The 26,140-nt window shown below is 39.0% G+C and overlaps 1 protein-coding gene across 6 annotated transcripts in view; it reads left to right on the forward strand.

Moving 5' to 3' along the window:
* Nmdar2 (NMDA receptor 2) overlaps positions 1-26,140 on the forward strand; it is a 1,937,843-nt gene that overhangs the window by 1,260,239 nt on the left and 651,464 nt on the right. The window contains exon 14 of one of the 6 annotated variants that reach the window (XM_069134409.1): positions 20,594-20,867. The exons of the other annotated variants lie outside the window; for them this stretch is intronic. Within the exon in view, the coding sequence (XP_068990510.1) occupies positions 20,594-20,618 (25 nt within the window). The 3' untranslated portion in view covers positions 20,619-20,867. Of the gene's footprint in view, positions 1-20,593; positions 20,868-26,140 lie in introns of those variants that run through there. 6 annotated transcript variants of the gene reach the window in all.

The raw sequence follows: 26,140 nt of genomic DNA on the forward strand, positions 1-26,140 counted from the left end.
GATACCCATTCAAAGGAACTGCATGGCAGAGCAAAGCTCATGCCAGCACCGTACAAAAGTTGAACTCAAAGTACATGAGATAAGATTCTTCGACTTCTGCATCGAATGCCTCTAGCATATACCTATTGTTGGCCTTTGCGTGTCGGTTCGAGTATTGCGATGCACCACCAGAAATAACTTTTTCGTTGAATATAGACATTTCTATATCAGTGAGAACCGAAAGATTGGGCGCTGTGTAATAATGCAACTGGTCTAGTGTATACGTCGTCCAACAAATCTGTCAAAAATTTTGAAATACGTCAGCCAGTAAAAAAACGTTTCTCTGTAAATACAAGTTCGAATATTCTTTCAAAGTTTGACCTTCAAAAGTTTGCCAAAGTTTGCATGCGTGCCCGTTATCGTCATCTGGTGTGTTCTGGTCGTTTAATTTTGAATAAAATTGTTCTTTCGCTGGTGGTTGCCTGTTCTCGAGTTTCTCCCAGTTACCAATGTATTCATACGGGAAAACACCTTTTCTGGTCAATTATTTAAATTCATTCTAGGTACTGCAAAATTTGCGTGGAATTGTTTTTTGATTATCTCCCAAATAGAATGCTGATTTCTCAAAGCTGCTGGGCATAAAACGGAATGAATCTAGGAATCTCAACTTCACGTATGTTCCCTTGACGTAATTCGTAAACAGAATGTACTTCTCTTCATTGACGGGTATAAGCTGAATAGTACCCTAAAATGATGTTGCCAATGGTTCAATCAGAAAATACGTATCTCAACCTGACAGATTGTGAAATATCACTGGAATAGTATGTGAATTTTAATAATTTAAATCATACCCCGGATGAGCAGGACCACAATACTCTTCTGTAAAATGACAGTGATCACGATGTTTCACGTTTTCGTGCGTAAAAGATTTTTCACAAATATGACATATTTTAGCAGATTGAAATTCGTAAATCTGATCACGCGTCAGAGGTTCCATGGGTACAACAGTTTTTGAATATACTGCCAACGAATCTGCTGATTTCGCTGACTCATTCATAAACCATTGAATGCAAATTTCGCTACGATTAATTTTGAATTTCGAAATTGAATTATTAAACGCACAATGCAGATGATAAGCTATAATGTACGGAATATGCTTTTGATAAACGGTTTGTTCTTCCCCGATACTTTCAAGAGTAGGTCGCAGTAAACATTCAAGATCCGCGTAAATACATAACGGAACAGTTTTGTTTGTACTTAAAATTTTTGAATTTCAGAATCTTTTCCTCTTCTGCTGTTGCAATAACTTTGGCTTCGTTCAAAATCATGCAATCAACTATGTTCTTCAAAAAACATCTTTTAGATTGAAACTGTGACAGACACCTATCGCAAATCGAAGTACGTGCACGGTAACCAGTAATTCACGATCTTGTTAATCGCGATGAATTTTAAATCCATGCAAAATGTTGTGTTACCTTCTTTTCATAATTTTCCATATCATCATCATCATCATCATCATCATCATCATGATCATCATTATTATCATCGTCAATAATTTCAGTCTCTAATAATAAAAGATGAATTACAGGTTTATCAGACTTGTTTCGGCTTAAATAAGCTGGTACAATTTCACTGTGCTTTGTTTTTTTCAGTACATTCTATACCATAGACGTTAATCGAAAATTCGTTTAGTTTTTCAAATTTTGGAATTAAATCTAAAGACATTGGAAAATTCAAACCATTGTATGGTAACACTGAGATGAAATGCGGATATGAAGTGATTACACTGGGATTGTTATTGACTGAAAAGAGGGCTGCGGTGACCGGCCAACGGATGAAATATGAGTCTCTGTTACGAATGTTGACGACAGCCTTATTATCTTGAATATTCTTTGATAGTGGTGTTTATGTAAACACACCTTCTCGTAATGGTACGTATTTGTTAATATTCACAGTGAAATTGATTATTTTGGTCACGACCAGCCCGAGTCTCTTTCTTGGAAATCCTCCACTTTGGCCAACACTTTTTGCTTTACGTTCTCTTCAAACCATCCCCGTTTGTCCATTGGTTGGATGATGACTTGACTTTTACTATTAAAATATTCAATTTCTTTTATAATTTCTCGTTTTTTGTTACACTGAATTTACAGGACAAAACAGTTCAAATCTTTATGCTGCATATTGATCACGGCTCCCATTCTAATGCGGCTCTTGAAGCTGTCTCCGAATCTTTGCAACGTTCTCGACCGCTTCTCCGTCGGATTTGTAATCCGTCACCCACTTTTGAAACTGTTGAAATTTAGCTATCAACGATTTCAGGATTTCAATTGTGGTCGAAATTCGTGTCTTCTGTCCGATTGTTGAGGCGTTGTTTCGTAAAAATTCATTCGAAAGCGTTGTATCTTGGGTTCCAAATCGAATCCACTTTGGATCTCTGTCGATGAAGATTTCTCGGATAAAATCTTAAATGCCGTCTTCATGATTTTTATAAATTTCAAGCACTCTTCAGAATCCATGTTTGTTTCTTCTTCTTTGGATCGCGCACTTGACAAAGCTATAGTTGCAAGTCTTGCTTCAGAATCACTGCTCTACGCTGGCACGCTCCCTTTCATCGGTGAACAACAATATGATTCACACATTGTCGAAAATTCGCAAACAACCGTATGCAATATTCTTTAACGAAAATTTCGAGATATTTCCGGACGAACCTGCAGGGGGTGTAAGATTGTCGGGCAGTTCTTGGAACTTGGAGAAGAAGTTTTGCACGTTACACGTACAAGAGAGAGATATGCCGCAGTATACTAATCGCCAGAGTGATACACGGAAGTATAGTAGTATTAGTAAATAGGAATGTTTCACTTTGCCTACGGGTGTCAGGTTCATGATTTCGAGGCCTACGGACCAGCGCAGTAGGGCGGAGTGAGACTTAGTCAATGCGCATACGCAACTGACAAGTGTCAACCACCTATTGATTTTATATAGATTTAATTGTGAACCTCAAAACATGAAGAAGCTTTACGAACAGTGGCTCCCTGATTAAACTACGGCAATTTCGGGAATTTTTGACCAACCATCATGGCATTTGGGGAATTTTTTATCCACGATCATGGTCATTTGGGAGATTTTTTCACCGACGATCGCTCGGCAAAGCACATCTTTTCTTACAAGGGCTTGCGTCTGGGGCGCATGCCGCAGACAAGAATAATTACATAAAATTTGTAACGATGACAAATGCTCATCGAAAACGTTACCAAGCAAATGGAAGTCTTAGAGACGATTCAAAAAGCGCAAAATATAGAACAGTCGTCGCACAACACGTCAGCTCGCCGGAAAAATCAGGTAAAGACTTACCCGACTATAAGATTGCGCGAAAGGAGAGGCAAGATGTTGATTACGTCTACTGCAATGATCCAAATGAAATTGTAGATCGTCTCTGACTACTTATGACGTCGCAGGCTGCAGGCAATACCAGTCATTCAAACGAATTAGTTGCCATCATTGAAGAGTTGCGGGAAGCTGGAATCATTTATTAGCGGCAGATCAATAGAGAATCATCATTTGTTCAGTGACCGTCCAGTGATGTGCATAGACATATTTGGGTGACATTTGGAGCGTGGTGGGGGTGAAAAATTCATTCGTGGACCTCCTGGCTTTGGATTCGAAATCACCCCCGACAATCAGTATGATCTGGAGGGTAAACGATTGTGTAATATAGCCGACTGACAACAGCCCAACGATGCTGTTTCGCTCAAAGTTCTCATTAGTTCAGACGAAAAATATCACGAGAGAGTGACGGAAATCAGTTGGACCGTTAAACAGGTGCGCGTGAGTAACAGGAAGCATTATGAAAGAGTGATAGCACTAGAACAAACAAGCAAGGAATCAGTCCCGTTTGAAGAGCAGAAGCGTCTGAACGAAAGTTTCAAAAATTGGGCAACACAGAACATGAAAAACAATGAAGATGACAATAGTGAATGAACTTCATGACCCGCTCGACGCAATCATCCGCGTCGGTTCATAGATGTGCGTGGACTGGATAACTCCTGGCAGGCTGATCTCGTTGACGTGACGGCATACAGTTTGTACAACAAGGGATACAAATACCTACTCACAATTATCGACATATTTTCGAAGTACGCGTGGGCTGTTCCTATGAAGTCCAAGAGTGGGAAAGATGTGACCGATGCCATGAAATCTGTACTGATCCAGAACCGAATACCCACACATCCACACGTTGATCAAGGCAAAGAATTTTATAAGAGCGAATTCAGAGCTCTCATGAAGCAGCACAATATCGACATGTATTCGACATTCGGCAACTTAAAGGCGTCGATATGTGAACGTTTCAATCGAACATTCAACGATAAAATGTGGAAGCGGTTTACTCTCCAAGAATCTCAGAAGTGGACTAATATTTTGGGCGATTTAATGAAGTCCTACAACAAAACCAAGCATCGCACGATTCAGATGAAACCGGTGGATGTCAGCACGGTCAACGGAAAACGACTGTATGGAAGCGTATATAAGCCACGGCGAATCAAACGAAGTAATCGGACGCGTAAATTCAATCTAGGCGATCGAGTTCGAATCAGCAAGCACAAGCATGTATTCGAAAAAGGCTATACACCTAATTGGACAACGGAAATATTCACCGTGAGTGAGGTGACAAATACCAATACACCGACATACAAACTTACCGATTATCAAGATCATCTCATCGAGGGAGGTTTCTACGAGAGGGAGCTCAGTAAACTAAAATACCACAATGACTACCTTGTGGAGAAAATATGACGCTAACGTGGGAATCAGCTCTATGTGAAGTGGTTAGGGTTTGACAGTTCACACAATAGTTGGATAAATAAAACAGACATGTAGCACAATTTCTATGTATTTTCAGAATTAAAGTGGAAGATTTAATTACAGAAATATTTCCACATTTATTCCCTTTGTACACAGATGTGTCATATCCGTTGTTAGAAAAATGATAATAATAATCTGCAATTTTCGATACGATTAATGTATATTTTATTTTCTGGAAAACTTTTTTTATTTTCTGAAACCTTTTTCGTTTCTACAAAGTTTTTTTCATTTTCTGAAACCCTTTTCGTTTCTAGAAAACTTTTTCTCAGTTTCTGAAAAATTTTATTACGTGTTAATCAAATGGGAAAAAAGTTTTCAGAAAACTGTCTCTCATTTTCTGAAAACTTTTCGTTTCTGGAAAACGTTTTTCCATTTTCTGGAAACTTTTTTCGCATTATACGAATAAACATAAATAATTGTTAAATATATGTATTTACATGGTATTCACATTTGAAGCTTCGATCCGTCCAATATTGTATTCATGAACAAACGTCTTTGTCTGATGAGGGATCGTCCGAGGTGTCAAATATTAATAACGGTTCTATGCCTGCAGTTCTATCCTATGTCTGGTTTATTGGGGGACAGCGGCGAACCCCCAAGGTACGTTGTCAGTCTTTCCGGATATCAATTGCCGCTTGTCATCTTGCCAACTTAGAGCCAATTTTTTCCGTACGATGGTGCTACCTTCGTATTTCTTGCTACGTATTAGGCATTGTGGACGGGCCATCTCTGTATAAGCCAAAAGACAGCGCTTATAATCGTCAAACGTGATTGTGTTCAACGTTGAACTTTTGACACCCTTGGCAGGTTCGCTCACTTTGATGTCGTTGATGTGTTTCTTTTCGTCCTCACCCATGGTGGTGAATGTGTAAAGTTTCACTTGTAACCGAATGAACTCAGTCATAATTTTTCCGTTGTTCTCATTTTTCAACCGGCCCAGAAATTTCTTATTTTCAAGTGGAATACCGTACACATTATCGGGAGAGTAGTCGGAAGTGTCAAACATTGCGTCGACATCAGGTTTCACGATATCATAGATATGAGGCACATTGAATTGGTAAATAAGGCCGTAGGTGTCGGTGAATATCAATTTGGCCTGTTTGTTCAAAAAGTTATTCTCGACATAATTATAATGAAAATCGTACAGAATAATTTTAGGGAGATCTAAGATTGCGACGCCAATGTGTATAGGCTCAGCGAAGTAAACTTTGACACGATTCATTTCTATGATAACCATATCTGTGTCAAATACGGTGCAGCTGTGAAAGTTTGTTCCGGCAATAAGCGTTCTCGCACCACCTTCCTCTTTCCTCCCATTTTGTGAACAATTTAACATTTTTGTGATTTCACACATTCTCCATAGTCTTGCCGAACACCGCGTTATTCATAACTTTATAAAAGTTTTTATCAAACTAGTTCCTAAATTGCTTGCGCATGCAGTGTTGAGAGTGATGTAAGGCTCGAGCCATGGAGATTGTGGAAACTTCGAAATTCTATGCACTTTCGTTAATTTCAATCCTAAACTCAAACACTGCTTCATATTTCTATAATACAATATATACTATGTTTTGGGGTGAAGAGTGGTAACGAGTTTAGCGCTTTTACCACCTGATGAAGTGAAATGCTCAGGACAAAGGGGTGAATCTTTGTGATCCTCACGAAGCTCTATAGGGTAGTCTAAATCCACCTCCAGGATGTAACCGATCGGTGAATCGTCCGGGTGAGTTGATATATCGATGAGATTATGCTCTCACTCAAACGAACCGATCGGTAAATGTGTACTCATAGCCGCACCATATGGATTCTTTACGTCAAAAGACATGAGATATGATTCCACGTTACTCGGTTCAAAATCTTTTCCCATAATGCTGTTATTGGCCCGAGCGTGTCGATTAGAACATTGTGCTACACCGCTTCGAATGCTTCTTTCAATAAATAACACCATTTTAGGGCCGTCTCAAAGTTACAAAGGGTCTAGTCGGATAAAAATTGTGAATCTGCCCCACCGAATTTTGTGGCACCGATTTTTTCCCAAGTTCCTCAGTTAAAAAAAAAAATTTGTGCAAAATTACAGCTTTCTACATCGATTCCGGGAGGTTTTTCTGATGGAAAAACGTGTTTTTTCAATTTTTACGGTTATTGAATACTAAAAGGCGATCGAAAAATCTGAAAAAATTCTGAAAAATCAGAAACATGTTAACATTTATGGAAAAAATATTTGCAATTTTTTTTTATGCTAAAGTCTATTATTAATCATCGAATCTTCCTTTAAAAAATATATTTTGTAGTGTATATATTTTGCTACTGTTCTGACAAAAATTGACGTGATTGTACCATTAATTCCCTGCAAATAAAGAAAAAAAATTCTCAAAATACGGCCTGCAACACATTGAAAAAAAAATAAAAGGAAAAAATTTCACATTTTTTGATGAGAATACATACATAAATCATTCTTTGGGTTTAATTGTTGGGTGATCATGGTTGGAGTAGTTGTGAGACATAACAAACAGATGTAATCAGTAGGATTTTATTGCTAATTTGAGTTTATTAATAAATTGTATTAGTATAAGTGTAATCTGAGTTTCCATAAATGTCATTGATCAAGCATTAACTCCTACTATTTAAATTGCTACATATTTAATCTTCATCACTATCACTGTTGATTACGGCATTGACCTCTTCTACATCAAAGAGTCCTGTGAGGATTTCAGCTGGTCTTATGATTTTCGATTGATATCGAGCATTAGATAGATAAGAAACGATCGCAGCAATGTGTGAACAACAACCAACGGTTCGTTTGCCATTTGGACAATCACAAACGTAACGGCGAATTCCAGAAGATCCTTGGGAATCACGAGTATAATCAATGTAGCATTTATAAGTCTTGCTATTAATGTGTCTCGAGCTCACAAGAACTTGAACGATTGCGTGATTTGCATCTTCTAATCTCTTCAAATAATTGAGTGCAATATTTCCATCCTCGTCCATCATTTCAGCAAGGTAAGATACTGCTTGAGATCGCTGATATGAACCAGTAAAAAGTATCTTTCAATACATTCACACTAGCGGCGCCACTTAAGCTGTGCAGCTTACCGACGGCTATGCTGATTTTTGCATCCATGTTATTGTAAAAAATCAGACAAAATCCATTTCAACCTTGTTAATCGACGTCGAAAATTCCAACATATCCAAAATCACCGTGAAAATCGTATTGTTTACATCTGTTTGTTATGTCTCACAACTACTCCAGCCATGATCACCCGATAATTTAACCCAAAGAAAGATTTATCTATGGATTCTTATCGAAATTGGTGAAATTTTTGTCGTTTTTTTTTTTTTCAATGTGTTGCAGGCCGAATTTTGAGACTTTTTTTTTTAATTTGCAGGGTATTATTAGTAAAATCACGTAAATTTTTGTCATAATAGTAGCAAAATATATACACTATAAAATATATTTTTTAAAAGAAGATTCGATGATCAATAATAGGCTTTAGCATAAGAAAAAATTGCAAATATTTTTTCCATAAATTTAAACATGTTTCTGATTTTTCAGAATTTTTTCAGATTTTTCGGTCGCCTCTTAGTATTTAATAACTGCAAAAATCGAAAAACACGTTTTTTCGTCAGAAAAACCCCTCGGAATCGATGTAGAAAGCTGGAACTTTGCACAAAATTTTTTTTGTCAGTTTAGGAACTTGGGAAAAAATCGGTGCCACAAAATTCGGTGGGGGCAGATTCACCATTCTTATCCGGCTAGGCCCTTTACTCTCGTATGTTTCAGCATTGCGTCAAAAGCAAGTCTCGGCGCTGTGTAGTAGTGCAACGGATCTAAATTATATTTTTCGAATAAGCTGGCTCAGAAATTTTGAAAAATATCTGCAAGCAACAGAACATTCGTCTTGAAATATTAATCTGAATAGTCCCCCGATGACTCTAAATAAAATTCCTCCCAAACAATTTTAGCGTGCTCATAATCGGCGTCTGAAATATTCGAATCACAGAGAGGTGAGTAGAAATGCTTCTTTGCAGGTTATCGCGTTTCATCGAGTTTTCCCCAACAATCGACGTATTCATAGGGAAAGACACCTTTGCGGGTCATCAAACTAAAGTGTGCGGAATTATTATAAAATTTACGCGTTATGTGTTTATCTGCATGATCCAAATATGACGAAAGTTTATCGATGCTGCTAGCCATAAATCGAAACGAATCGATGAATCTGAAGCGCATCATTGTCCCATCAACATGTTTCGTAAAGGATATATATTTTTCCTCATTTATGGGTAGCAGTGTAATTTCACCGAGAAAAGTTAACGCGAGGGATTTTATTAAAAAGTGTGAATCGTAACTAGACAAATTGTGGAAAACTATTGGAATTGTATGCGTCTCTCTGAAATTCAAAATACACCGATTATGAGCAGGACCGCGATATTCACCCGTGAAGTGGCAGTGATCGTGACACTTTTGCTCCTCACGGGTTAAAGGTTTTCTGCAAATATAACAATTCTTTGCGCGCATGTGACGATCGCGCTGCACTTGGGTGAGTGACTCCATCGGAATTATATTTTTGATACGTGTGTCACGTCCGGAGTATTGCTTCGGCGTACCTTCTTCAAAATCGCAATATAACTACGACTCTCAACACGTGAAGTGTTTCCCAAAATTCCCTTTCAACGCTGTAACGAAAGCTACGGCCATGAATAACATTAAAATATCGTATTGCCTAGACCGGCGAGTTCCACCCCTCGGTGGCAAAAATCACGTAGAGACCAGCAACGATCCCTAGTATAAGGTTCAACTTTGTTTCTTATGACTGGTACTAAGAACTGAGACAAGAAACTGCCGACATAGCATCAGCAGCGCTCAGCCGGGAAATATCTCTCTTTTTAAGGGAGCTTTCCAGTGTGAAATTTGCAAAAAATCGATTTTTTTTTTTTGCTTTATCGAATAGTATACACTCTTCCAAATATTCCCTGAAATTTTCATGCCAAAATTCAGATTATTTCGGTTACTGTACAGCATTTCTTGGAAGAAGGCAACGGAGCGCTACAGCTACCGCGTCGGCCGTTTGCCCGTGCGATCGTTATTTCTATTGTCTCGTTCCTACCTGCACGTACATTAACTTGGCTCGCCAATTGTCGAAAATGTGAATTCGGACTATTGCATAATTTGCCGTTAATTAGCCGTAAATTAGTCGCGTGACTTATTTTTTTGTCGCACTCAATTTTCAAAAAAAAAGCGGATGGCGTTCTGATTTTTCAAGAATTTAGCCCGCCAACTACCAAAATAACGCACAGCGAGCATCATGAGTGATTCTGATTAGGTTGATAATTTGCCGCAAATAAGCCGCAAATTAGTCGTCGAACTTTTGTTTTTGTCACACTCCATTTTCAAAAACAAAAGCGGATGGCGTTCTGATTTTTCAAGAATTTAGCACGCCATCCGCTTTTTTTTTGGCGCAATGGCGCTAGGCCGAGGCCACAGGAAAGGAGTACACCCATCCACCAGCACTCGACGAAGACGTACAAGTTTCAAAGCCGATTTACGATGATCTAACAACGGAGGATCTCTTAGAACGATGTACGGGCGCGAACACTCAAAACAATAACGAGAGCCTCAATCACTGTGTGTCGCAACTAGCCCCAAAGCACGTATTCTGCGGCAAGCAGATAGTAGAAATCGCTACGCAGTATACTGTGTGCACCTTCAATGAAGGTTACGACCAAATTTTAAAAATTTTGGAGACGATGGGATGCACGATAGGGCCGAGCGCCGCAGATTTCGCCGCTAAGTACAAGAATGCACGCATCACCCAAGCAAACCGCCGGGCGTCCCTGGATAGCAAAGAGGCGAGGACAGCTCGTCGGACTGAACAATCCATTGAGCACGATCTTTTCGAAGAAGCAGAAGGGATATTGTATGGACCTGGCATCGCTGATTGACCGTAAGTAAACGATTTACCTAAGATTTCCTCACTTGAAACTTTGAACGCGTTTTTCTCGAAACAGCATTTTTCAAAACAGTGTCCAACTTGGAGAGCAGAGTTTTAAAGCTATCGAGTTGAATTTTTTACACAAAATCCTTAACGTCATTGTTTATCGTGCTATGGAAGGTTTTTTTTTTTTTTTTGACATCTTCCTATTTTTTTGTGAAAAAATCTGCCAAAAAAAATGCTAAAATCGACACTTTTTGTTTAAACCGGCGGAAAATTTTAATTGTGACTGGCCCAAAGTCTCGCGCTAATTCGTAAAATCCGAATATTCAATTTATTCTGTTAGCTGCAAAAGACTCACTATCTTCTACGTTCTGATCTTTACTGTTGTTTACTAAATCTTATTATTTCGCGAATAGACATTTTTATGAGATTCCATTCTCCTCAATTAAATCAAGTTCGTCCCTGATTTAAACAGAATCAGGTAATACTAAGTGCTTATAATAATGATTAGCTACATTATCATGTCTAATTAATAATCGTTAGAACCATTTTCATTATATATATATATGTGGGATGGTAGGAAAAGAAGAGTACAACCTCTTAATAATGAAATATAAGTTTGATGATTATAATAATGGATCGGCTTTACACTCGTGTTGCCTATCGCTCGGCAACTTCTCGACTCGTTCATCGATTCTCTCGCGTGATCTTATTCGACCCTCTTATAATTACGCGCAAGCGCTATTCGCGATTATCCCTACGCACACGATACTTATTGGGACGATCCCACATGTATGTAAAGTAATACTACAGTATTACTTGACTCGATTTGACATTTCGCCTGTTTGCGCCAAGTGGATAAGTAAATGAACAACAACACTTGAACGTATCGACATAGCTGTCTCGTCGTCCCAAACGACGAGCGTGGTCGGTTCAACAATAGACACTGAAGTGTCAATATACATTAAAAAAACTGTTAGGTAGAAACGATTGGAATATAATAACTTTTAATGTCGTTTCTTATATTCTTACATCTGAGAATATTTATATAGTTTAAGTTAGTTGATAAAGTTGTGACAATCATGAATAAACAACTCATATTCTTACAGAAACACAATTTAGTTGTTTAAACCAATCGTGACCAAGATAAAGATTATCCTCACAATAGATACATGTATATGTACCGTGAGTGAACCAAATCGACATTTTCAAACAATAGCTTTCGATAGTAGAGTACCGTTCGAAATCCACAAAGACTAAGTGCCTGACGGTCATAATCGTTCGTATCCTCCAATTCTTCCGATCTCGAGGTGAGGCCCTGCCCCAGAATTCCACGTACACCTACCTACACGACCCGACGGCTATCAATATCGCCGAACTTTGCATCTAAAAATAAGGGGGCATCCATTATTGACGTGAGACTCACGAGGGGGTGAGGGGGAGGGGTACTTGAAAATATCACGATTGAACACACGGGGGAAAGGAGGGGTCTCGGGCAATATCACGTGTATTTTTTGGTGCATTTTGTCTAAAAACACCGAGTATATTTAGAGATATTTATTGGTTTTATCACATTTTTAACCCATGTACGCGAGTAGTCGATCGGCGAGAAAAATCACGTGATAAAGGGCAAGGGGGGGGGGGGGGGGGGGGAGTTTGAAATTGATTATAAAGGCATCGCGTGATTAATGGATGCCCCCTAAGTTAATTCGAGTAGTCTTCTGCAAATCGTTCCAAATTTTGCATCACGTTTCATTCAACAAAAACGAGTGGCAAGCTTCACTAGCCACTGTCGAACGTTCGGTATTGTGTTCTAAAAATATTAACATCAATTTTCTCATAGAGTTCCATAGCAAAATTGAGCAAGATACAATTGGCACCTAGCTGCAGACAATTATCTTGGGTATTCAGCGAGACACTCCCCTGTCTTCAGCTCGGCTCCCAAACCATATGGTTGCAAGTTTAAATCAGAGCTAGATAACATATTATTCTACGGATAGACTGATCTGTAGCGTAGAATTATACTGTTAACATAAGTGACAATCAATCTAAAAAGAGAGATACCATATAAAAATAACAGACCACCAGTAGAAATAATAGTCGTTCAGCATAGAGGTTTTTTTCACAGCATAATGTTGAGTTATATTGTTACAACGCTAAAAATTAAGAAAGGAAAATGATTTATTTTGTGACGAAGCTCTCCTTTTAAAGTCTCGAGATAGACTGTTTTTACAATAATGTTGGTTGACGCAGCAACCTTATTCTTTTAGAAGACATAAGAGGTTTATAAACGTCTTTTATCAATGATGACTACTAGATCATTAAAAAGGGGGCGAAACGGGTGATTTTACCCTTTGTAATACTACCCCCCCCCCCAAGGAAAAGAGTCGTCCCGACTCCGAAAAGATAAAACAATTGTAAAAGTGATCTAGCAGTCAGTGCTCGGAGGTGAGTTGGAGCTGTGACTCTAAAAATTTAAAGACTCCCTTTTTTACTATCTGGCATTTGCCCACAGTCTCAAGGTAAACCACAGAAAACCTTGAGCAGATAGTTGAGCGTTAAATTGAATTTCAAAATTTATGTGCCTTGTTTTATAAAGGTAAGTGTTGTCTAGTGTTATGTATCTTCATGAATTTGAAGACATCAAAATCATCCGGATCGACATCGAAAAGAAAATCCATTCCTCTTCAGGGAAAATAGTCCGGTGAATCAAACACAGATGAGTACGACGAGGCGGGAAACCATAATCGGGAAAACTCTGGGTCCCAGGCAAGGTAAAGGCTGATTCCCTCTGAAAACCGGCACAGGAAACAGGGAAAAGGAATAGGCGACTGAATCCAAGACTTTTTCAGAAACAGCACGCCCAAGAGTTTGGAGGACAAATGAGAGTGGTGGTGTTACAATCCAAATTCACTAAGTGAATTCACTAAGTGAATTTGGAAAAATGCACGAATAAGATGAATTAAATATTTACTGAAAAGAAAGGAACCGATCTTATCTCATTTATTTCGTGTCATTCGTGAGAAAGGTCGGTAGGAAAAGGCTGTTCGGTAAACAACCTGAAAAGTGCTTACAAAAACTGACACTTGAGGTTAAAAAAAAAAGAGAGGATCAACCAATCGCTCATTTAATTTCCCGTATCGAACAACATCAAACTAACCTTAACCTGTCAACGAACTTTCTGACCTTCAGAGAGCTACTAAAACGACGCCCTTGACTGATAAGGTGCTAAGCGTTCCAGATGAACGACTTTGGATTTGGTACAAGGGGAACGTCTAATTCTAAAAACAACATCGTTAATTCGATCAACAATAAAATGAGGACCTTCGCAATTACTCTGGAGTTTGGGACAACGCCCTTGTTGTCGACTAGGTTGAAATAACCAAACGGAATCTCCCTTTTCAAATTTTAAATTTCTAGCTCTGATGTCATAACGATCCTTAGTCTTACCGGAGACCATACGAATTCTTTCCCTAGCAAATTCATGAACCTCGTCCAATTTTTGACGGAAAACGGGATGAAAAATCACCTGGGACGAAGCCACGGAAGGATTGACGCCCTTTTCTAAATCTGACGGAAGTCGAAAAACCCGTCCTGTCAACATCACAGCTGGAGAAAAACCGGTAGTGTCGTGAATTGCAGAGCGATACGATGAAAGAAATAGGGGAATCCACGCATCCCAATCTTTGTGATCCTGATCAACGAAAGAAGAAAGATAAAGAAGAAGCGTCCTATTCAATCTTTCTACCATTCCATTAGACTGCGGATGCAAAGCGGTGGTACGAGTTTTTCTAATCCCTAGAATTTGGAGGAACTCCATCATCAAATTCGACTCAAAATTTCGACCCTGATCTGTGTGTAATTCAAGAGGAGCTCCGTAACGACAGACGAATTCATGAACGAAAGTTCGAGCAACGGTGCTAGCTTCTTGATTCGAAATTGGGACTACTTCTAACCACTTTGTAAAATAATCTGCTATCACCAGGACAAACCGATTTCCTGACCTAAAAAGCGGAAGAGGGCCTAGGATATCCATTGCGACTCTTTCAAATGGAGCTCCTACGTTATATATTTAAAGAGAACTCTTCCCTTTTTCACGAGGTCCCTTCTTGGCTAAACAAACCATGCAAGTTCTGCACCAATTTTCAACGTCAGCTCAGCAGTAAGCCCAAAAATACCTTTCTCTGATCCTATCTCAAGTCTTATTAGAAGCGAGATGGCCACCGACAGATGAATCATGAAGGCTTGACAAAATTTCGGCTATCTTTTCTCTATGAACCAGAAGCTGCCAACGTACCGACCTGGAGTCAGGTGATTCCCATTTCCTATAAAGCAACTGATCGAGGAGGAACAGGGAGTCCCACTGCGCCCAGTAAATTTTCAGAGACTGACTCATAGAAGATACTTCTTCCCACTGAGGCCTGACTCCTGTTGATTTCCAATTCCGAATTGGGAGGAGATCTGAATCTTTCTCCTGGGCGATAATCCAGTCTTCTTTATGTTCAACGAGAGAAATTTGACGAACGTTAAGCGTGGGATCTTGCTGTTTATTTAAACGAGAGCACTGTTTGCAATCGTCCCCGCACGGTCGACGAGAAAGTACATCAGCATTACGATACAGAACTCCGGGACGGTATTCAGTTTCGAAGTCATATTGACCTAACCTCTCCAACCATCGAGCTACTTGGCCTTCAGGTGATTTGAACGAAAGAAGCCTAGTTAAGGAACCATAATCTATCCGAATCAAAAATTTCCTTCCATAAAGATAATGATGGAAACGGCAAATAGATTTTACCATCGCTAATAACTTCCCACGGGTAACACAATAATTGCGTTCTGGTTTAGACAGAACCCGACTTAAATAACTGATGACGCGCTCTTGGTTATCCTGAATTTGAGACAAAAACCCTACCTATACCACAGAGAGAAGCGTCAGAATCTGCGATGAATTGAGAATAGGTGATGGGGTAAGCTAATATCGGCGACGAAGTTAATAATTTTTTAAGGAGAATAAAGGCTCCTTCGCATTCAGAAGTCCAATCGAAAACAACTTTAATTTCTGTAAGAGCATGGAGGGGTCTCGCTATAAAAGCAAAACCCTTAACAAAACGTCTGTAATAAGTACAAAGTCCTAAGAAACTTTGAACCTTTGCCTTTGAATCGGGGCGAGGCCAATTCAAGACCTTTTCTATTTTAGAAGGATCTGTCTTAACACCTTCCACTGAAACGACGTGTCCGAAAAAAATTACTTCCCTTTTGAATAAAAGACATTTTTTGGGACTTATTTTAAGACCAGCTTGGGATAAACGACTAAAAACCTGCTTAAGATTTTCCAATTCTTCATCAAAAGTCTTACCAAACACAATGATGTCATCGAGATAACTCTTGCCAGTGAGGCCTTGAAGGGCGAATTCCATCGCTCTTTCGAAGGTAGCTGGTGCGTTACAAAGGCCAAAAGGCATAACTTTAAATTGCCAAAGTCCACCTCACCCTGTGACAAAAGCTGTTTTCGCTTTGTCTGACGGAATCATTTCGACTTGCCAATAACCACTCTGTAAATCAATCGTAGAGAACCAACGGGCAGCAGATATTAAATCAAGGGTATCTCCTATCTGAGGAAGCGGATATGCATCTTTCTTGGTGACCTCGTTCAACTTCCTATAATCTATACAAAACCTCTTGGAACCATCTTTTTTATTGACTAAGACAATGGGAAAAGCCCACGGACTAGAAGACGGCTCAATAACATCTGCTGTTCTCATATCTTCTACTAATTTTTCAACTTCCCTGCGACCGTTTAAAGGAAGCCGTCTAGCTGCCTGTTGAATCGGAGCGTTATTCCCTACATCTATCGAATGCTTAGCTATGGTACATCTCCCGATGTCGGCAGAGTCTTTAGCGAAAGTCTCTTTGAAATCGTTAGAAAGGCAAACGAGACTGTTAGTCTGAGCGATATCTTAATCTTCAGAAGACCTAGTAAAGAGTCCGAAACATGTTCTAAAACGCGCAAAGACGGGAGGGTTTCTTTCTGTTGAGAAGAGTTAATATACCTAGACGTTTCGAGGTTGATTTTACGGTAACCAGAACAGAAAGTGGAATTCCCAGTAGAAATCACGCAATTGTGAGCGGAAAGAAAATCTACCCCTAAAATGCCTTCATCTTCTATATCAGCTACTAAAACTTCATGTGGGGATTGAAGACAATCCGCTACTGTTACCTGCACGACTATCTTACCTACGACAGGGGTAGTGGCTCCGGTAGCGGAGCGAATAGACACAGAAGGATTAATTGAAGCAAGAGACGAAATCACATCAGGACGAACAACGGAAATTTTGGCTCCGGTATCTATCACCCAAAAACAACCTAGTCCGTTAACGGAGCCTTTAGCATAAAGGCCGGTACGACGCAGGCCTCTAACCACGAACTGTGAAGCAATAGGGCTAAGGAACTTGGAAGAAACCGATGATATCCGCCCTTTCGAAACATCGGTAGCTAGTTTCCCGAATTCTGAGGAACAGAAGGTTGCGCTGCCCAAACCGGATTAGAGGGTGCTCTCTTGGAGGCATTATTGAGCCACGAATCTTGCGCAGTCTTCAACTGACGGTCGAGTTTGAAACAATTTTTCGCGATATGTCCCTTTTCGCGGCAAAACCGGCACTCTGAGACAGGCCGATTGGAGTTTGATCTCTTGTCACGAGAGAAGTTACTATTTTTCCTTCCTGGAAGAGAATCTGAGCTAGGCTGATTGACTGAAGGACGGGATGAAAAATTTTCTGAAGGTTCAGCTTGGCTTAATCGATGAAGTTGACGCGAACCTGAATCCGCCTCGTTTACGGCTTCTAATTTTAAGACCCTAATAATTGCTTCATGTAGAGAAGTTGGAGCTGCGAGCCTCAGATGATACCGAAGCTCCGGATTCCGAATTGCATTAATGAATTTCGCCCTAGCTATCTGTTCTCTAGTTTTTTCTGCACAATCGGTAAGGGAGTGTCGAGCGAGACGTTCGATGTCATTTCCGAGAGAGGCTCAATCTTCCTTGGGTCCTTGACGTCTATTTTCAAACTGAGTGAAATAAAGTTTGGAAATATGTTCTTCGCCAAACCGAAGTTTAAGAGCCGCACGAATGCTGTCGAAATTTTCGGAATCTGAATCTGAAAGCGATCCAAAAACTACCAAGGCCGGACCGGACAAAGAAGCTGTCAAATTAGCTGCTTTCTGGGACGGACTCCAACCATTAACCTTACTTATCATGTTCAACTGACGTTCGTATAGACTCCAAGCAGACGAACCGTCATACGAACCGAGCTTCAAATTTGAATGTTTCGAGGGCAACTCTACAATACTCGCAGCAAGAACAGAGACCTGATGGAGTCCGAACGAGCTCTAAGTCTGCGGAGAGATAACATTGACAGTTCCACGCGATTTTAAAAAGACCAAGAACTCTGACTGAAAATCCACGCTAGGATGAGACGACGCGACAGGAGGCTCAACTACTTCTGAAATATCACGAGACGGAACATTGTGGCATTGCGGAAAAGAGCCAACCTGAGCTTGTCGCGAGACATGAGCAGGTGGAGAATTATTAGCAACAGGGGAAATTTCGCCTTCCCCGTAAATGGCGTCAGACCTTAATTGATCTGGAATTGAATGAATGGAGGTCCTCCTTGCTGGGACCGAGACCGAAGGAAGAGAAGTCCTTCTACCTGGGGATGGAACTGGGCGTATTGGGAATTCCTGCGGCCGCTCCTGTAGCCTCTGCACACCTTGCAGGATCCCAATCAGCGCCTGGGACATGATTTCCTGTTGTTGACGTTGTTGCGAGAGGAGTTCGTGCAGAAGATTCTGCTGTTCTTGTTGCTGCAATTGTTGCTGTTGTTGTTGCTGTTGTTGATGTTGTTGTTGCTGTTGTTGATGTTGTTGTTGCTACTGTATCTGTCGCATCAGTAAATCTTGATTTCCCTGGATGAGCTCTGCCAAGAGAGCTAGTTGGGGCTGGGGCTGAACCTCAGCTTCCAAACGAGGATAAACGGGAGGAAACGCCGGTTCAAGGGAGCGTTGACACGACGAAACGCGTCCGGCAGCTCGGCGTTCCGCGCGTGATGCTCTCGCAGATCTTCGAATTTTTTTTTTTTTTTCGTTCTTATCACTCAAAATCCACTCAAAACTCAGCCGAGACACAGAAGTATCCCACTTCTGACACCAGTGTTACAACGCGGAAAATTAAGAAAGGAAAAGGATTTATTTTGTGACGAAGCTCTCCTTTTAACGTGTCGAGATAGACTGTTTTTACAATAATGTTGGTTGACGCAGCAACCTTATTCTTTTGAAAGTCATAAGAGGTTTATGAACGTCTTTCAACTATGATGACTACTAGATCATTAAAAAGGGGGCAAAACGGGTGATTTCACCCTTTGTAACAATATATTATCCAAATATTATCAAAATAACACCACATTTTGGAAGTAGCGTAAACGATCGAATTCAGCTAGTTCTACAGATTCTCTGTATTGAAATATGAATTTGTCCGTCGACGTTATCTGTGTTAAAATCCAGATACTTTATGACTACACCTTCTTTGATTTTCCTTTTACAACATTGATTCATTTTATAATCAATCGTTTAAAGAATATATGTTATCTTCTACCAATCAAAATCATCTTGAACCATTTATTTCGCACGATGCCTATCCTACCTCATTATAAATTAGCCTCAACCATTCAAACAACTCTCCCAGACCTGTATAGGACTAGGCAACAACGTATCCACATTAGCGGCTTATCGAGAGGTAAGTTTCTCTTACAAGGGGAGTGTCTAACTTGGGAATCACAGATTTCCATCACTTTCATATATATTGTAGGGCAGGGTCCCCTCAATAAATATATAAAGCGGCAAGACGCCATTCGTTTTTATTATTGAGAAATTTCAACTCAAAGTTCTATATGTAACTTAAGTAGAAGGAACCTTTTTACCGGTTGCAGCAATAGTTCCGTGGCGTAGCGGTAACGCTCTTGCTTACCGAGCGACTTTATTTTTGATAATATTGATCACTTTGTTATTATAATTATTACAAATCCTATTTTTATCATTTTTTGTATTTTTTCCTAACTTAAAAATAAAAAAATAATTTATAGAAATATTAATTATTAATTATTTATTTTTGTATTATATAATTTATAAAAAAAAAAAAAAAAAGTAACTCTAACGGAACTTGAACAGCCGTTCGGTCCCTCAGTAAGCAAGAGCGTTACCGCTACGCCACAGAACTATTGCTGCAACCGGTAAAAAGGTTCCTTCTACTTAAGTTACATATAGAACTTTGAGTTGAAATTTCTCAATAATAAAAACGAATGGCGTCTTGCCGCTTTATCTATTTATTGAGGGGACCCTGCCCTACAATATATATAAAAGTGATGGAAATCTGTGATTCCCAAGTTTGACACTCCCCTTGTTAGTGTTAATTTTTACTCATCGTCGTTATGTGGGAGCATCTTTTATCATTCATAATCATCAAATACCACCGATCTGTACACTCTCACCCCCACGGAACACCGCATACATTCGATTCGCCATGTTCCTGAACGAGGTCGATCACATCCACCAACTGTTGGGAGACCTCGGCAGAGCTAACGATGAGGGGTGTTATTCGGAACAGGATTGGTGTGTAGCACTACATTAAAATAAAATTCTAGTTGCTTCCATACTTTCTCCGTATCCATTTTGAATAGGTGAAAACTTTTTTTTGGGTTACAGATTTATGATGTATATAAATGATGAGTGCAGCAGCATCAACTTTCTTTTATTTAGGTTTGCTCTTTTTACAGATTTTTCACCGCGGATATACTATGAATTTTTGAAAAAATGTCATCTCATTCTGCTCGAGACCTTCCTTCAATTGATGATGATGACTGTTCGATCGTTAATTGGGGTGAGGATGAGAAGGTGGAGGAAGAAATAATTATCGGCTTTTCCGAAGCAACGTCTGAGTTCTCGCTGCAGGAGTTTTGGGAACTCGTTCAGGACGCGCGGGCTGCTCGAGTGAGGCCAAACATCCTACATTATATAAATTATAGTCATATATCTATAGAAGTTATTATAGAAAAATGGTAGAATAACACTGTTGTCATAATGTTGGATATTGAAAATAATAATGTTGATGATGATGATGATGGTGTTGATGACAGTGATCATGATAATGAGGATTATTCTGAAGAATAAAATTTATAATCGTTCATCGTGTATTTTACTGTAAATAAAATTCATGATATTTTTACAATTTTCCATTAGATAAATTTATATTACAAGACCTGATGAAACTTATAGAGATATATGCATAATTGTATTAACTTCTATTCATTCCAGATACGTAAATAATTTCATTCAATATTTAATTTGTGATTCTATGTATAAACTGGGATATAATTGTAATAAATTCTACTTTCTAGATGCGTAAATAATTTTATTGAATATTCCATTCCAATTCTATAAGTAAACTCTAATATAATTGTCATCAATTCTACTGGTATGTTTGTGCATATTGCGAACATTTCTTAGACAGCCGGTTGCTTTCCCGACAGTCTTTTACTAGAGAATTCAGTCCATCCACTATATCGTAATTGGGTCCTGCTCTGCGCTTCTGGATCTTTTTAATACGGCTAACGACCGCGTTAACGCTGAAGTTAGCGACCCTAGCCGAGTCCATAGCAACCACATAATTTTCAACCGGTCTAGATAGCGAGCGATAATTGCAACAGATTGTCGCGAGGCTAGTGCTTGTAGCCAATGAGAGCCCACTATTCCGTACCAATTCGCGTATGTGCGTAACGACTCTAGCGGCATTTCTACATTCTATGGTGAGTTTAAAGAGATATTACCGCGTCCTTTTCATGTTTGAAATCTTTTTAAATAAACCAACAAGATAATGAGGCGAGTACAGATTTTTACAGTATAAACGAACTTCTTTTAATTCATCAAAGAAGAACTTCATCATTATACGTAGGTATAAGTATGTATGAATGATTGATGCTGTATGAATTGTTTAGTTTTTGGCGTCGTTTTTTCAACGCTTTTTTAATAAGTTTCATAAAATACAACACACAAATTATTATTAATGTGAATATACGAGGGATTCTCCGTCAACTCGGCCACTTTTTTTTTACTATCTCAGATTTGCCCCATAATTGGTTATATCAAAGTACTACTGAAAGGCACTCTATGTGAATTTTTTCAGATTTTTTAATTCATTATCTGAGAAATTGCTTTTTTTCAAATGAATATATCTCGGAAACTTGAAGTAACTGAATAAAAATGACTCTACATAAGCGTTGTAGTTTTTTGTTAGCTTTCGAGAGAAATTTTTGAAAAAACTTTCACGTTCCGGTAACGCTGATTTTTTACCAAAAAAGGAATGATTTATTTTTTTTATTCAAAAAGGAACCTTTTTTTCGCTGAAAAAATTACAGAGTCTTTCAATATGTGTGACAATATCGCCAAAAAATCGCCAGAGTGGCACGGATCGAGGTTCTAGGGTCTGTTCTATCTATCTATCTTCTAGGTTCTATCTACAAATTAATTTTTTTATACCGGAACCTCGACCGAATCTGTGTGGCTTCATTTTTTTCACCCCAGAACAGAGGGGGGATTCCCTAAGCTTATCTCTAACGGTATTAATTTCAAAATGTTCAGGTGGCGAACTGCTCTCCACCATAATGTTCACAAATTTCAAAGGTCGTTACTCAATCTCGAGATTAGTGACTCTCATGCTGCCATGAGTAAATATTAAAATATTTTGCTAGCGCTTGGGAACGATAGTTTGATAGAATTACCTGTCGAGGTATCACAAAAATTTTTTGACACACAACACTTGAAATTGGAATCGGCTTTCAATGTTCACCAGGCTTCTCACATCAAAAAGCTAGCTAATCTTATTGAGAACAAAAAAAGACCTACTTCTAATACAATTGACTCGACATTAGAAAATTGGATTGTGAACCTTAGGAATACGGAAATTCCTGTTGATGTTGCTGACGTGCTCAAAATGGGACCCAAATATGGCATTCCTTTTGAGCCCCACCGCATTCCAACCGAAAAACTTATCGCTGATTTTGAATCCAAGATCTCTTTGATTTCCTCTGACCGCCGCAATATGGCTCGGCTAGATTTTACAAACGCCTTGAAAAAGTTTATTAACACTCCTTCTCTCATTCACGTTGATAAGAATATCTTTGACAAGATTAAAGAAACTAAGATCTTTCATAAACATAACCAGGATTTACTTTTCTTGAAGGCAGACAAGGGCAATACGATTGTTGTTATGAACAATCAAATGTATGAGGAAAAAATGTTACATCAACTCTCTAACAAACACCTACAAAGTTGTTAGATTTGATCTTACTCGTAACCTGCGACAGGAAGTTAAAAAATTAACAATGGTTTGGACCAAAAGTAAACTCATTTCTGACCAACTCAGACGGCAAATTGCAAAAACTGATTGCTTACCACCTAGAGCCTACGGGCTACCGAAAATTGATAAACCGGATACACCGGTGAGAATTATAGTTTCTTTCACAGACAGTCTTACCATCAATCTTGCTCGCTTCCTTAGTAAATGGATTGGTAACAACATTGTCCCTCCTTTGTCACGTGTCAGAGACAATTTTTCTCTGGTTAAAGCGATCATGAACTTTCGTCTCCCACCTGATCATGTGTTGGTTTCGCTGGATGTTGTGTCATTGTTTACCAATGTTCCACAAGATCTAGCAATCAACGCGGTGAAGCAGCGTTGGCATCAGTTGGTGGACAAGATTCCTGTCCCACTCAATGAACTCATAAAAGCATTACACATCTGTTTTAAGGCTGCCATTTTTAAATTCAATAAGAACAACTATGCTCAAACTTATGGTTTATCGATGGGCTCGCCTCTCTCTCCAATTTTGTCGGATTTGGTTTTGGATGATCTCGAACAATATTGTCTCAACAAACTGGACTTCAAGCCTCCTTACTATTTCAGATTTGTAGATGACATAATCACAGCTGTCCCTTCCGAAAAAGTTGACGAAATGCTATCTGTCTTCAACCGATTCCATCCGAGATTACAATTCACCTCTGAAATAGAGTATAATCATCGAATTAGCTTTTTGGATGTTCTGATCATTAATGATAACCAGCTCATGAAAACTGACTGGTTCCATAAGGCTACCTGGTCACAAAGGTACTTAAATTTTCATTCTCACCATCCCCGATCTTACAAAATTAGAACGATTTATTGTTTGGTTGATAGAGCGATTCGACTTTCAAGTATAGAATTTCATAATAAAAATATGTCCTTGATTCATCAGGTACTACGTAAAAACGACTATCCAACTCGTCTGCTCAACAAACATATACAGGTCAAATACGATTCCATTTTGTCATCGATCAGTTCCAACAATAATAATGATGCATCTGGTGCACAAGTTAATCAAAAAAACTTTGTTTCCATCCCATACGTTGCGGGTTTGTTTGAGTCACTCAACAGAATATTCTCTAAGTATAAAATCCAATTTGTGAGTAAAAGTGCACATGATCTATCCTCTATGTTTGACTCTGGTAAGGACCCTTCACCCCTGCGTATGCATTCTTATGTAGTCTACAAAATTCCCTGCAATCAATGCAACATGTCCTCCATAGGTCACACAAGTAGGCAACTACACACCAGGATAACTCAACATAAACGTAATATCCATGAACATGAGGATAATTATACTGCACTGACTAGGCATGCCATCGATTTTGACCATTCATTCAATTATTTTCAAGCCAGCATTATAGACGTTGAACCATTGTATTACAATAGGTTATTGTTAGAAATGTGCAATATTGTTGCACATCCTAATTCTGTCAATCGAAGACAAGATATTGAACATCTGAGTACTATTTAGACCTCTGTGATACACCCATCGTAACTATCTATTACCGACTGAGTTTGCTCTCGATTTCGCCTTCTTAACATTTTCTGATTTCTATTTAACCCGTTGACTCTGTGCTTGCTCTGATAATGACTGATATCGGTCTCCCCCCACTACACACTGGACGTTCCACACGTTCAAAAGTGCTCCAGACTCAAAAGCTATAACGGTCGTTGTGTGTTTTTATTCAATCAACAACCAGGATGAATGCTTGGGAGTTTCGTATCGCTGTCGTAGCGTTTTTTTTTTTTTTTTTTGTTAAATGAACTTTTGCGTTTCACTCGGTTATTCTAACACGCATTCACTACATACTAGTTGGTTCCTCGTCTTCGTTATTTGAAAGTGTCAGTTCATCATCAGGTACTTCTTCTCATTAATATTAGCACAAATATCCCTGCTTATTACCTAAACCTTTGACATTTAATTTTGTTATAACTTAGTTGTCCATTATTTTATAATTTCTGTTTGTGACAGATGTTCTAAATGAATTGTTCTCAGGGCTGAAACATTAACACAAAAAAAAGTGTTTTGATGTTCACGACCTTCATATCCAAGAATAATATTATTCAATAATTCACCAAGGTCAAGAAAAATCGTCTTCAGTTTCCACTATCCTTTGCGATCAGAGTCTATCTTTTTTTTCACACTGCGAAAACGCTTGATCGAATCATCGGAGATTCGTTAATGCGCGAACAGTTTTGACAACCTGGGCCAGCACCTTTTATCTCCCTGGTGCATGTTTATTCACAATTACATTACTGACTACAAGTCTATTAGTGGCACTTAGTCAAAGCAGTGATATTGAAAACAGCTACAATATTTCTCCAGTTGAGTAATAGCGATCGCGACACACTATTATTGCAAGTTTTTGAGTGTACTTTGATCCCAAAGCAGCACTCTGCATCTCTAAGAGAAAAAATATATCTTTCACGTGACCAGGATGCAAACTTGCTATCGTTGCTATGGACGAGTGGGTAAAATAGTGCATGAGACTGTCGATAAGACACGTTAGACCTCATCATCGAATATTGATAGGTTAAGACAGAGCAGACACGGACAATAAGGTGCAGCAGAGCAGTTGATCAGTATTGATGAACAACAACAGAGTAGCCTTCTAGCAGTGAAAATCCAAATAAATGGTAAGGCAATCTGACTTTTGACGGGTGATCAGTCACCTAAAGAAACAACATCTAGTTGCAACATCAAAAACGATTCAAAATTAATTGGCAATAAAGCCTAACGGGCACGGACGGTTAAGTAACAACTGGTAATGAAAGAGTCATCATTACGGCAGAGCTGACACGGTCGCTGAACCAATCGTCAGTAGAGTGGAAATCTTTAGTACAGCAGGGCAGGTATGGTTCATAATGGAGGAATCCGAAGCTTATATTATCTGATTCGACCATAAGTCAGATCGGCAGGTCT

Source organism: Neodiprion pinetum, chromosome 3 (assembly GCF_021155775.2).
Source record: "Neodiprion pinetum isolate iyNeoPine1 chromosome 3, iyNeoPine1.2, whole genome shotgun sequence".
NCBI lineage: Eukaryota > Metazoa > Arthropoda > Insecta > Hymenoptera > Diprionidae > Neodiprion > Neodiprion pinetum.